Raw genomic sequence first — 13,176 nt, 5'->3', positions numbered from 1 at the left:
ACTGGAATCTTTGAAAAGATTACTGGAATGTCATAATGACATTGATTGAGAAATGTTGTTTGTTTATCTGATCTCCAGGTTGACATCTTAATTGTTTTATGTGTTAATACCAATGTACATTAAGACGTTCACAGTTTCAAAAAAATAATTCCCAGTAGACCTTTTGTTGTCTGTATTACTTATATTTCTGTCAGAACCAACTTATAGCTCATTTATTCTTCATTCAAGAAATGTGCAATAAATGTAGTGGTGATATAATAATTAAACAAATCGTCATGTTTAAAGTTTAATGCCCAATCAAAAGTTTCGTATATTAAATTATATTAATAATTTCAGAAAAATAATCGCTAGTAAAGACTTGGTTCTCTATATGACGCATTTTTATGTCAATACCAACTTATTACAAACAATTAAACAGTTTGTTTTATTTGAAATTTGTAGGACTAAATCCTACATTAAGGAGAGTGCATGTATTTCTTACTGTATACTGATTGTTATTCTGCAGAGTCCTATAAGATTTGAAGAGATTTTGAGCTCAAAATTTGCTACGCCGACGCAATCTTTAATGGACTATCGAATGCTGCCATATAATTATAAATCTATGGTGGGTGTTAATACTATATTCTTAAAATTTTTTTTCGGTGCTTTACTCTATGTAAATATTTGGTCAAACCGTGCTAGTAATACCTATGAGTAAAAGTGTGGGTTTAATATTTCAACAATATACCAGTATTCTATTCTGAAACATATCATATTCCATGATTGCGAGAGTGTACTGAAGTATATATCTCCATCATGTGCCGGTATTATCGATACTTAGAGTTAAGCTATTCAATCGATTAAGGAGTAAACTAACAATTACTTCGGCTGTGGACCGAGTGTATTTATGGAACACAAATATGTAAGGACAGATTAGTATTTAGTAAGGAAGCAAAGACCTGTAGTGATGTCTTAAGTTTTGAGTTTTCTCTGTACTTATATCTTTTAATAATTATACCATAACAAGTGAGCACAACTAAACTTGTAAATAATTGTTTAACATCCACAAATATCTCACTTACCTCCATATTTGCTTGTTGCAACGACGGTGTGGTTTGACACTATGAAATAAATATATAAATTAATTTACATATTCAATAAAAAATATAATGAATTGTATGATCCCGTTGACTGGGAGTATAAAATTCTGCTTATGTACTTATTTCTGGACTAGGTTTGCAAGTCTGACAAGATACATAGCAAACAGTTTAGTGACACGAGTATAATAAAAAATAAGGATATAAAATAATTATTTCAATGGTTAAAAGTATAAGATAAGTATAATACAAAAAATATAATTAAAGTGTATCCTGACTTGGCAGCACATACACTAATAGTAGTAGATATAAAATAGATCATGTAATGATCTTCACACTGAATTGCCTTCAGTGGAATATTGAAAATTCATGGGTAATTATAGAAATACTATTATATATATAAAAAGTGAATAACACAAAAAGTTATTATATAGTTACCATACATAATACAGTGTTATATGGTTTAAGATTGCCACAATGGTATGATACACTCCATAAATTCCTACTCTTAAGTCAATTAATGATATAACAACCAATATTTTTATTGATTGAAATTAAGACTATGGATATAAAAGAAATGTGGACGACGCCACATTTGGTCTAGTCGCACGAAATATTTTCTGGACTTGTAATTTACATTTTATTTTTTTGAGTAATCACCAGAAAATAGCGTTTAAATGGATAATACTAACAAATTTATAACCACATTTATAACCACCATTTATATTCACAACTACGATTAGACATATCTATTTACGGAACTATAAAATAAATAACCTGTATTTCATACTAAGTCATCGTTTTTAATATTAATTAAGGAAGGAAGCTCTTGATTATAACGTTCTAGTTACAAAATACTTTGACTTACCGGTGCGCAAGGCTTCTTTCGTCCTTTTCTGCGTCTTACATTCTATAATAAACATTAATATTATATTGTTAATACTATTTGCTTACATATATATTGCTACTTGACATTATGTACCTGTACATGTGTTTGCCGCATTCTCTCCATATTTGCGATTTGCTAGTTTTAAAATTGGAAATTATTTTCTTACGCACTGATAATTATAATATTTACTACTCAGTGCGATCATAGATTAGTAGTTAATAATAGTCTTTCTACTTTTATATATATGTATATATATTTTGCTTACCAGCTGGTTGCCTTGTTGTCTTCGTTGGTACTCGGATTCGTTTGCGCACTTTAGAAAAAGTATATGAAGACAGATATACATATTTACATAAGAAAAGCAGTATAAATTTAGTTTACCTTTTGACTGGGTGTATAAATTTCTGCTTGAGGACTTAACATCGGACTTGAAGGTTGTGCCTAAAGGATACAAATATGTACATTTAACGCATAGTGTATGAACTTGCACGTGCTTACCGGTCCACAGGGCATAGAATCTCTCTAAAATGATTATTACAATAGTTTAGCAATTGTTACAAATAATTTATTTCAAATAATTTAAAATTGATATTATAATTTATTTGTATTAACAAAATACTTATAATTTTGATATTTATTGTTAAAGTTATGCTATTTTAAAAATTATTTTAAGTCCCTCAAATACAATACGTTATACACTTCTAAGATTTTTAATATAAATTGCAGTTCACATATAATTTATTAGAAGAATAATGTAATGGAATATACTCTATTATTGAAACTATATGACTGTATTTAAACAGAGGCATCGATAAAATAACTGTTCAACTCGTAAACTGAATGCGATAATGCTTTTACACTATATTCGGATGTAATTTTCTTTAATCAATTTTAATCACCATATCGTGTTATTAAATGATATATATTGATAGCATGATATACGAAATGGAAAGAAAAAGCTAACTGATATTTTAAAACTAATATGGATGTAAATGTAGAGTTAATTAATAATTTTTAAAAGTAGTTATTAAGTGTAGACATATTTTAAATCTGATAATCAAATTGGAATGATATGTAGTGTGAATCGATATTTATACTTCTTGATTTCAGATGACAGTTTTAAATTGTTGACAGTTAAAATCACAATCAAATATTAATTTTGAATCTGGTATAAGTTTCACATATTACACAGTTAGTTACTGTTACTCACTTCCTAAAATTTATAATAATTATTATTATATTGTTATTTTCTTGGTGTATTTACAATGTATTTATTTTTATTTTTATAATGTTTTTATGTATTATACTGGAAGAGACACTGCTCTTAGTGGAGCATAGAGCATGTAGTTTTTATATTATAAACATCCCGAGTTTGTGCAAAATGTATGATTTTTTTAGAAAGTTATTTTCAACAAAAATTAATAATTTTTTTTTCGTAAGTTAAACAGAAAATATCAACATAATTTAATACAAAAAAGGCACCACTAGATATATATGTAGATATAGACTAAATATATAAGTTATAGTAATGCCGCAGCAAATGATGCAAGCATTTGATTCATAAAAGAGTGGGGCGGAGATTCTAGTTTCACCACTTCAATAAATAACAGCGTGCCAATGTTCCATTCGTTCAACAATGAAAAATAAATTTGGGACCCATATTTTCAACAACTGAAACAACATTTTGCTGCTTACATGATAAATGATGACACTAAGCAAAAAGTTTTTCTTCTACCATGGTTAGGCAGTCTTTGAACTATTGAAAAAATTTGCTAGCGGAGTATTAATGAGAGAAAAAAACACATGACAGATGTCCTTTATGATTTTTTTAGGCAAATGATGACATTAGCTCAAACGTATAAAGAATATGTAGCCGAATTCTTACAAAGTCACATTAGATACTTAGATCGATAGTTAAGTGCCAAAGGAATATTACCATATCAGAAAAGAGTAGCAGCAGTAATAGACTTGAATAATCCAAAAAAATATAAGAGAATTTGAAGCTTTTATAGGTAAGGGTAACTTATACAACAATTTCATTCCAAATTTTTCACAAATCGCTTTCGGTGTCAAAACGAATATTTTTATTGGAGACAGCAACAAGACGAAGCATAACAAATACTGAAGACCACGTCTTCATACGGTATAGGTGCACTACTGTCACACAATTATCTAGATCGGTCTAAGATTTCAAATAAGCATCAGCAAAAATACAGTCAAATAGAAAAGGAAGAACTATAAATAATTTTTGGTGTACAGCGATTTCACCATTACTTGTCTGGTCGTAAGTTTATATTTCTGGCTGACCATAAGCCTTTAGTCAGTATATTTAGCCCCGATAAAAAAACTTCCTATAATGATCGCACACCGCCTCCAACGTTGACAGGTAAACACAAATCCTAGTATCGGCATGCAGTATTTGTAAGCAAGTCGGATCTGCATGTAAGCAGCAGTTTAGTAGTTAGTAGTTGAGAAAGAATACATACAGATTTCGTGAGGCCCGTATGTGGCTCACATGTTTTTAATATCTATTGATGCATACTCACAATTTGCTTTCCTTTAGCTCAACTAAATAACATCACCACATTCGATACAATAATCGCATTAAAAGCTATCTTTGCAATTGAAGGCTTACCAGAAACGAGTTAATTGAGTTACAATTACCTACGCTGCCATTTAGTCAGTTTTGCAAGATGAATGGTATACAATATTTAAGAACAGTACCGTTTCATCCAGCCTCTAATGGATTGGCTGAATGTTTTGTTCTAACATTCAAATCAACAGTGATGGCGGATAAATTATCCTTAAATGATGCAATTAACAAATTCCTATTGACATATCGGTTCATGCCGCATTCTGATACTATAAGTTCAGCAAAACTCTTGCATGGAAGGGTTATACGAAATTTGATTTCACAAGTACCATCACAATTAACCACTGCAACACCCAAGAAAGGGAAGACACCAGTAAGGCAATTTTGAATTGATGATATGGTATGTGTTCGCCAGTATGGTCGCGGGCCTAGGTGCACACAAGGGTAAATTTATTTACGGCAGGGTCAAATGATGTATGTAATGAAGACAGGAATAATATTTTGCAAAAGGCAAATCAATCAACTGAAATCAAGACGCAATGTTACAGAAAACGAATTACCGTTAAACGAACTACCATTAAATGAATTACCGATGCTTGCTTCTCCAAATGATATATAAGTTCTTGTGAAAGACCTGTTAAAAGTGAGAATAAGTATATAGAGGAGCTACCAAACATCCTTCGCAGAAGCTCTAGGCAACTTTTCCCAGTACAACGATAGGTTCCGAAACATTTTAGAGGAAAATATAAAAAACACACGCTTTTTTTTAATAAATTAGCACATAAAGCTTGTGTTAAAAGTCAGATAATTATAAGATATCTTTAAGCCATAACTCTAACTAATGACTGTTTAGTACCTACAGTCATTATATACTTTATAACTCAATAGAGAATTTTTTTATTTGAAATTTCATAATATTGTAGTATGTATAGTATAGTATGTACAATAAACGTACCTCTGTTCCATGTGCCCTTGGGTCGAAATCCTGAAATAATTTGAAAGAAAATTTGTAACTTTGGTTTAAAGTAATTCAAAGTGCATCCAATACTTCATGATAATATCTCTCATGAAGTATTTGATTAAATAAATTAATGTTGGAAAAAAATTATCGCTATGGAATTCTCTAATATGGATCTTTTGGCTAATATTTGAAAATTGAACGTACATTAGTACAAAATATTTTTAAACTATTTTATTATAAAATATTATAAAATTAAATACATTATTTTATCAAAAATAGTTTGAAGGGTCAGACACGTAGTCCATTGAAAACTTTCAATATTTAATTCAGATTTATAAACTCTTTTTTGTAAATATATTAAAAAAACTTTTTTGAACTATCAAAACAATATTACAAATAATTTAAATTTGAATGACTGATTGATGTTATTATTTATTATATAATCAAAAAATACTTACATCATAATCAGTACTAAAGATACCCAGAGAATCTTTACATTCCTGTAAAGAAAACAATTTTGAATTAAAAAATACACAATAAATTTATATTAAATTCTACATTTTTACAATAGATATTAGATTATATTATCTATATAGATTATACATTATATATATATTTGGAGTGCAAAGCTGACGTTCTAAAACTGATTGCGATAATGCTACTTCAAACAAATATTTTCGGATACTAGAAACCGTGGCTGCTGCCTTGTTGACATGGCTTGACGTCCTCTTATAAGGATAGTATAAGGATCTACTGGCCGATGGAAATCATTATCAAACAATCACCATAATAGTCGTTTGCACAACAATATACACGGCTCACTAACGTAACAAATAATTCAATGGCCTGTAAAAAACCGGTTCAATTGCTAACATGCATTGACGCCGATAAAGTATTGATATTTAATGATTATCCAAAATAATGGTCTCGATATTTATCGGTGGATAGGAATACTCTGTTCAGCATTCAATTTAACGAAGGTGGAAGCCGTTCAGTGAGAGATATCAAATTATACAAACGTAAAACAGCCTACAGGTTTGACTCAAAAACAGGTTTGGTTCAAATCCGTACGCCTGAATAATGGACTAAAAAAATTCACAAAGAGAAACCATCAATGAATACTTTGTTAGAGTGAATATCTTATTTCAGGAAAGTGAGAACATTAATGACATGGACAATAAACGCTGAATCAGTCTAGTGCCTTTAATGATCTTGATTATTTCCACTGATTGACGGCAGTTTTACATGGGATAAAAAAGGAACGAAAAAATAAAACAAAGCTAATTAGGACATAAATGAGGACAGATAAAAATAATAATAACATAAGAAATGCAATATAAATTATACTTACTGATTGAGAACTCATCGGACTTGAAGATTGTTCCTAAAGGATACAAATGTACACATTTAACGCATAATGTACGAACTTGGACGTGCTTACCGATCCACAGGGCACAGAACCTCTCTAAAATAATTATTATAATATCTTAGCAGTTGTTATAAGTAATATATTTTTAATAATTTATAATTGAAATTATAATGTATTTGTGTTTGTTGTTGTTGTTGTGGTTTGAGTTAGTTCTATTGCGCACTTTTACTATTTTATGGCTGTTGTAACTGATTGCGATAATGCTAAGATTGTTATAAAATATTTTATAAATATTTTAGTTCAAACAATTATATGCTTTTACTAAAAAACATTTAAGTAATCTAAAAACCGTACTGCCGATACTGTTTTGGATTGTTTAAAAAATTTTAGATCTTCAGAGTCCAAATTAAAATTTTTGCTTGCAACTAATATATTGATAATATATTATATTAATTAAAGGTCGTGAATTAATTCCGCTGATTCCGTGAATAGTACTGACTAATAATTTAAGTTTCTTATGCCTTTTAGAGTTTTCTTTTTCAAAATTTTGTAGCGGCATAAGTCTTAATCAATATTGAGGCAAATATGTATCTATCAAGATAAACTCGAACACCCTCAGAATTAATATATGAAGTGATTGATATTAAGAGGAAAAACAAAATCTACCATGCTCTCATGAGCCTATTGTGCACAGAAAGATAAAAAAGAAAAAAACACAAAACGTTTTCGTAACAGGAAGACACTGTCACCCAAATTACTACCATTGGTAATCGCACTACCAATAAAGCAATAGTCTTTGAGAACTTCACCAGAGAATAAACAGTTGTTAACAGAACAATGTAGAGACTTGCAGGTCATTTTAGAAATTACATTTGAGTAATATATATGATTAAAAATATAAGAAAAAACAATTTTAAAAACGACTAGAGATTATGTCTCTTAATGCAGTTACGTAAATCTAATAAATTTAGTATTTTTATTTATTCTCTATTTTATCTGTCATGTCCATGTAAATAAGTTAAAAGAATGTAACATTTTTGTATAATTTTATTGCGTTTTTAGGTTCTGTATTGACACGAACGTTATTAATATATACATATGTCACTTTATGTATAATAATATAAGTTTATTTACCTGTGACATTGATAAGGAAGCAGATCTTTGAAGCTGAAAGAAAATTATTTGTAATAACAACAAAAATAAATAATTATTAAATTTACTCCCATTCCTGGAGACATACATCCAACTGAAGCACTTCTTGGTGGTTCGCCGACTTCTTCCTACAAATATATGTAATACATTGTTATCTATATCAAATGCTAATACCACCTTAAACTAATATTACCAAACTACCACAAAGCACTAAATTAATTATATTACTAGAGAGTACCAAGTCAAACAATGCTTTAAACAAAACTCTCATAAAATAACAATTTAGTCCTATACCCATTTGATGTGTATTTCAAATATTAAATCACATGGTATAAGAGTATTATTATACTATAATAAATAATATTATACAATGACGAAATTTTATATATGTCGTAATTAACTTTAAAACTAACAAAAGCAATTAAACTAACAAAATTTTTAAAAATTTGATTTTTCCGGAAACTTAGTGACAAAACTTACTCTACTATTCAGATTTCAGACTCTTCTTCTTTACCCTATTCAAGTTTTTGAAATATATAATAATAGTTATAACTCTCTAGCTCTTTTTGAGACTATTAAAGTTCTGAAAATATACACTAATGCCAAGAATATATAATTACTTCTTAATTTTGTGATAAAGAGTCAAGAACTATTACTTTTAGGTTTACGTTTGGCTACAACAACAACACGCTTCTTTCGTTAACATATATTCCTGAAGTAAATTAGTTTATGTATATATTAATGTGATCGATGTTATCGTATGTTACTTTAAAATAATCATTTTAAAAAATTCAGTATTAAGTTTATATTTGTCTTGTATACTCACTGCTAAAATACAAACTAATTCAGTGTTTAATCTCAATTATGAAAACCTTCTTGAAAATATCTATCCACAATGAAAAAAAGATTATAAAATCTTTCTATTGTTTTCGATCTCAAATTTATAGCATAACTTGTAAAAGAAGTTGTAAAAAAAGGTTTTCTTGAAAACTTACTGGTCTCTGACAGCAATACCTCATTCGCTAAAAATATAAAAATAGTTTAAAGAATTGTAACATATATCATGTTATTTTTACCCTATTACCACTTGGGGCCTGGTTCATATCATCACACTGCTATATAACAACTAATTGTAATTAAATATGTTCTTGAATTATGTGAACAAGTCTTAGATCGTGTGCTGCTCATGTAATTGAAACAGACAAGCAATTTAGGAAAATATATTCTTTTTAATAAATAATAAATATTGAAAATTTAAATTGTAATATCTTTATCTTTAATACATTATTCTTTACCATATTAAACAGTTCTGCTACGCCGAAAGAACTTGCATCACACTATCCAATTAAAGAATTTTAATTTAATTTTAATTTGGAATTTTTTTATTTCACATCTTACCTCTGGTTCTCGAGTACTAGGCTTCAACAAATAAAAATGAAAAATGAATTATTTTTGAAATTAAAGAAAATAATTTTCTTTTACAAGATAATATATAAAAAATTTTATACCGTTTGAATCATTTCTGGTTCTCCTTGAAAATTCATATTGCACTACCCAATGGAAAATAATGTATACTATATTAATTTAATATATTTTGTTACATTTCTTACCTCAGGTTGCTAAATTTGCGTTGGTAATACATAAAATGGAACAATATTTCAGTATTTACAAATAAAGACAATAATATCTAATAATATAAAAATATTTTTTTACCATTCTCGAAACATGTCTCCTATGTATGAGATCATTATGTGTGATAATTTCTATCACACTACCCAATAAAAAATAAATAGAATTTAAAATAATGAGGAAGTTTTTACAATAAAGTTTTTAAAGTTATTGTAAAAAATAAAATAAATTTAAGATAAATTTAATTTAATTTAAGTTTTTTACCTTCGTTTTTAAATATAATTTTTATAATAAATATTACCGTTCTACTCATAACTGGAGTGTCTGCTCTACATGGATCACACTAATCAAAAATTAACACATTATCCATTTACAATATTCTATTACATTTCTTACTTCAAAATCCGGAGAAGAAGACTATATGGAATATAAAGAATTATATATTTGAATTGTTTAAATAGAAATTTTTTACCATTCCACCCATATCTGGAACGCCTGCACTGCATGGATCACACTACTCACGGAAGGAATATAATCAATTTCTGTTTGAAGAATTTAGACAAAATTCTTACCGGAGGCCCTAACGCAGGTAACTTTAACAAATAATGTTTTAAATATTATTAATCTATTATAATAAGTTTAAAATATTTTTGTATATATTTGAATGAAGTTGTTTTTATTACCTGTGGGCGATTAGATGTAATTTGTGGACATGGTCGACGTCTTTGTATTGGTGCCTAAATTGAAATTCATTTCATTCAAACGTTAATAATCAGTTGGTATTTAGAAAATGTTTAATAATTCTTTATAAATTTTTTTAATTCCAATTCAAACTTTTTTTAAAAATATTTTTGCTGAGCGGCATTTTTTTAACGAAATGTCTTAAAAAAATTATTTTTGAATATATAAAAATGTAATTTTACAGAAATAACCAATATAATATTAATTTTATTAATTAATAAATTGTGAAAATTATTTGCCAGTTAGCTTTTGTTGCTAAGGATCATGTTAAAGTAAGAAGATTTTTAAATTATTTGTAAATTTTTAATCAAATTTTTATATTTCAAGAAATCTTATATGCTAAAAAACAACTTAATAAATACTTTCATTCTTAAGTACATATATTACTGTGATCAAAAAATTTGATAGATCTTTTAATTTAAAAACCCACATAGTTTTTTGATTCTCGCAATTGGTAACATTGAAAAAAAATTTGCCGTGAACGACTATCAACATTAATTGATGAAAAACACGTCATGGAAATCAATGATTTGGAGTTCAAAAGATCATGTTAATAGTATTCTGCGATTATTTTAGTATAATGCATTATAATTTCTTCCGCAAAGCCAAACTGTTAGCGTGCTATATTATTTAAGCGTTAGCGATTATTTAATACCCTTGCAATTCCTGACGATAATTCTAGATCTTTTTAAAGCGATAGTGCAACATCTTGCATTACATTAGGTTTCTGAGACCATATCGCCAAAAACATAACCCAAATCATTCCACGACCTTCGCATTCCCCAGATAGCACTGTGTGACTTCAGACTATTCTCTAAGCTCGAAATAGGGAATCGCACCGAACACATGGCTTTAACACGATGTGTGAAACTCATTTTCTCAATTGTAATCGGTTTGAAGATCAATCTGAAAATCAACTTTGTTTATAGGATTAGTCAAAACGTTGACATAAGTGGATTAAATCGGGAGGACAGTAGCTTGAAGATAATGAGAAAGATTAAGAAAAATAAAGACAAATTTTGGAGGCTACAAACAATTTTGCTACCACAGTGTTATGATATATAAAGTGTAATAAATACTATTTTAAATATAATTGATCTCTTACAAAATATATAGGACACATTTTTATACATATGTATCTCATACCTGTGGAGGAGGTCTGGGCCTTTGTGCATTTATTTGTCGACGTTCGTGCAGAACACCCTAGATGAAAACATATCGAATTATGATCATTTGATAAATAGTAAATTGTTATTCAGTAATAATAAATTAACATAATAAATTCGTTCGATTATATTAAATTTTTGTACGTCTACTCCTTAACTTTGAGTTTTGTAAAGAGCATTAAACTACTTACTTCTGGATTGCATTTTGTACGAATCTAAAAATGACGAGATTATGATTTTAGTTTAAATACATAAAGCATTTTCGAAATTTTAGAAACTCTAATTTATGCAACTTACCCTTGCAATATGCTGTTGTTGTGATAATTGTGTTCTACTCGGACGATTCTAATAAAAAATGTAATTAAGATAAAGACAATAAATTGATTAGAATTAAAACATAAATTATTTAGATAAACATATAAATTAATTAAAATTATTTGTACCAAATGTTACATGCATTGATAAATTATCAATTTATTGACATTTATTTGATAATACTTCTCAACGGTAATAAACCTTAGATATAGTAGAAATATAACATGTCATATACAGATCGACTCCCTTACTCCATATAATTAGGTCTATTTAGATACTGAATAGATCATTTTAGATCATTTTAAGCATACACACATGAAATACGTATACATATATAAACACACGCTAAGTCTTCCAAGAGAACCTTGTGCTGGACCAGGAAACTGCTTAGTCACTTTAAAGAAGCATACAATAATATACTTAATGTCAATACTATTGATATCGGATAGACATTTTAGAAACGCAGTTCTAAGAGTATGTGTTCCCCTTTTGGCAAGTATCGGACTGTAACTGGGTAGATGGGTAACATTTAACAGCTGCTTTTTTTTTGTTTCTTCTCATAGGCGTAGTTAGATGTGTGTTTACTATATTATTTTTGATTTACAATTTTGAAATATTTTGTACATATAGCTAGTTTAAAACTTTAAGCACACATTTGAGATCGTGTTGCTCAATCTTCTTTTGTAGAGATATGAGCAGAGAACTTACGATTACGTATAGAAAGCGTAGCTATATAATTATTATTCGGTGTTATTATTCAACAATAGTTTATTATACAATAGTAAACTACATAGCTTCATAAGTTAAGATCAGGGTAAGCTTATATTGGTAGACAAGAACGAACTAATACAGCTATGAGTGTTAACAGAGTTTCAGTAAATTATTTTTCTCTACTAAAGTAACAGAATATATTTGGTTTGACTTCTCTATTTATGGTTAAGCCATAACCATAAATAGATAGTGGCCAGTAAGTAACTGGCACTACACTTCCATCAAAATTAAATGAACCCATGTGTTTATTCGGGCAGGATGATATATCCTGATTTCATGATCACCCTACCACAATTGCTAGAATCTAGCAATCAGGACAATATCGATGTATGAAATTTTATGTATGAGTAGTATCTATAATGGTAGAATTATAGCACATTTCAATAGTTTTTAGTATATTATCGCTCACACATAATATTGCTCAATTTTATATGGTTAGTCTTATTTAAAAAATACCTGGCAACTCGCACACATCTGAAAGTTATGAAAAAATATAATGTTAGCAACCATAAAT

General features: G+C 28.4%; 1 protein-coding gene across 15 annotated transcripts in view; it reads right to left on the bottom strand.

The window, feature by feature from the left end:
• Positions 1–13,176, bottom strand: part of LOC119673248 — a 74,280-nt gene that overhangs the window by 60,858 nt on the left and 246 nt on the right. For 12 of the 15 annotated variants that reach the window (XM_038084491.1, XM_038084498.1, XM_038084502.1 and 9 more), the window contains exons 2-28: positions 13,119–13,136; positions 11,874–11,921; positions 11,768–11,791; positions 11,557–11,613; positions 10,353–10,406; positions 10,242–10,262; positions 10,142–10,183; positions 10,066–10,086; positions 9,971–10,012; positions 9,651–9,659; positions 9,549–9,590; positions 9,439–9,459; positions 9,336–9,377; positions 9,117–9,155; positions 9,036–9,062; positions 8,109–8,168; positions 8,023–8,055; positions 6,961–6,984; positions 6,871–6,903; positions 5,978–6,019; positions 5,514–5,543; positions 2,464–2,487; positions 2,347–2,406; positions 2,231–2,278; positions 2,059–2,100; positions 1,945–1,986; positions 1,062–1,100 (exon numbers count right to left, since the gene is read on the bottom strand). In XM_038084491.1, the coding sequence (XP_037940419.1) occupies positions 1,062–1,100; positions 1,945–1,986; positions 2,059–2,100; positions 2,231–2,278; positions 2,347–2,406; positions 2,464–2,487; positions 5,514–5,543; positions 5,978–6,019; positions 6,871–6,903; positions 6,961–6,984; positions 8,023–8,055; positions 8,109–8,168; positions 9,036–9,062; positions 9,117–9,155; positions 9,336–9,377; positions 9,439–9,459; positions 9,549–9,590; positions 9,651–9,659; positions 9,971–10,012; positions 10,066–10,086; positions 10,142–10,183; positions 10,242–10,262; positions 10,353–10,406; positions 11,557–11,613; positions 11,768–11,791; positions 11,874–11,921; positions 13,119–13,136 (984 nt within the window). The remainder of the gene's footprint in view (positions 1–1,061; positions 1,101–1,944; positions 1,987–2,058; positions 2,101–2,230; positions 2,279–2,346; positions 2,407–2,463; positions 2,488–5,513; positions 5,544–5,977; positions 6,020–6,870; positions 6,904–6,960; positions 6,985–8,022; positions 8,056–8,108; positions 8,169–9,035; positions 9,063–9,116; positions 9,156–9,335; positions 9,378–9,438; positions 9,460–9,548; positions 9,591–9,650; positions 9,660–9,970; positions 10,013–10,065; positions 10,087–10,141; positions 10,184–10,241; positions 10,263–10,352; positions 10,407–11,556; positions 11,614–11,767; positions 11,792–11,873; positions 11,922–13,118; positions 13,137–13,176) is intronic. The other 3 variants (XM_038084497.1, XM_038084506.1, XM_038084503.1) reach the window with 3 other exon arrangements.

This window comes from Teleopsis dalmanni, chromosome 1 (assembly GCF_002237135.1).
Source record: "Teleopsis dalmanni isolate 2A chromosome 1, ASM223713v2, whole genome shotgun sequence".
NCBI classification, from domain to species: domain Eukaryota; kingdom Metazoa; phylum Arthropoda; class Insecta; order Diptera; family Diopsidae; genus Teleopsis; species Teleopsis dalmanni.
The sequence above is the reverse complement of the archived record's forward strand: the minus strand, read 5'-3'. Positions and strand labels throughout refer to the sequence as shown.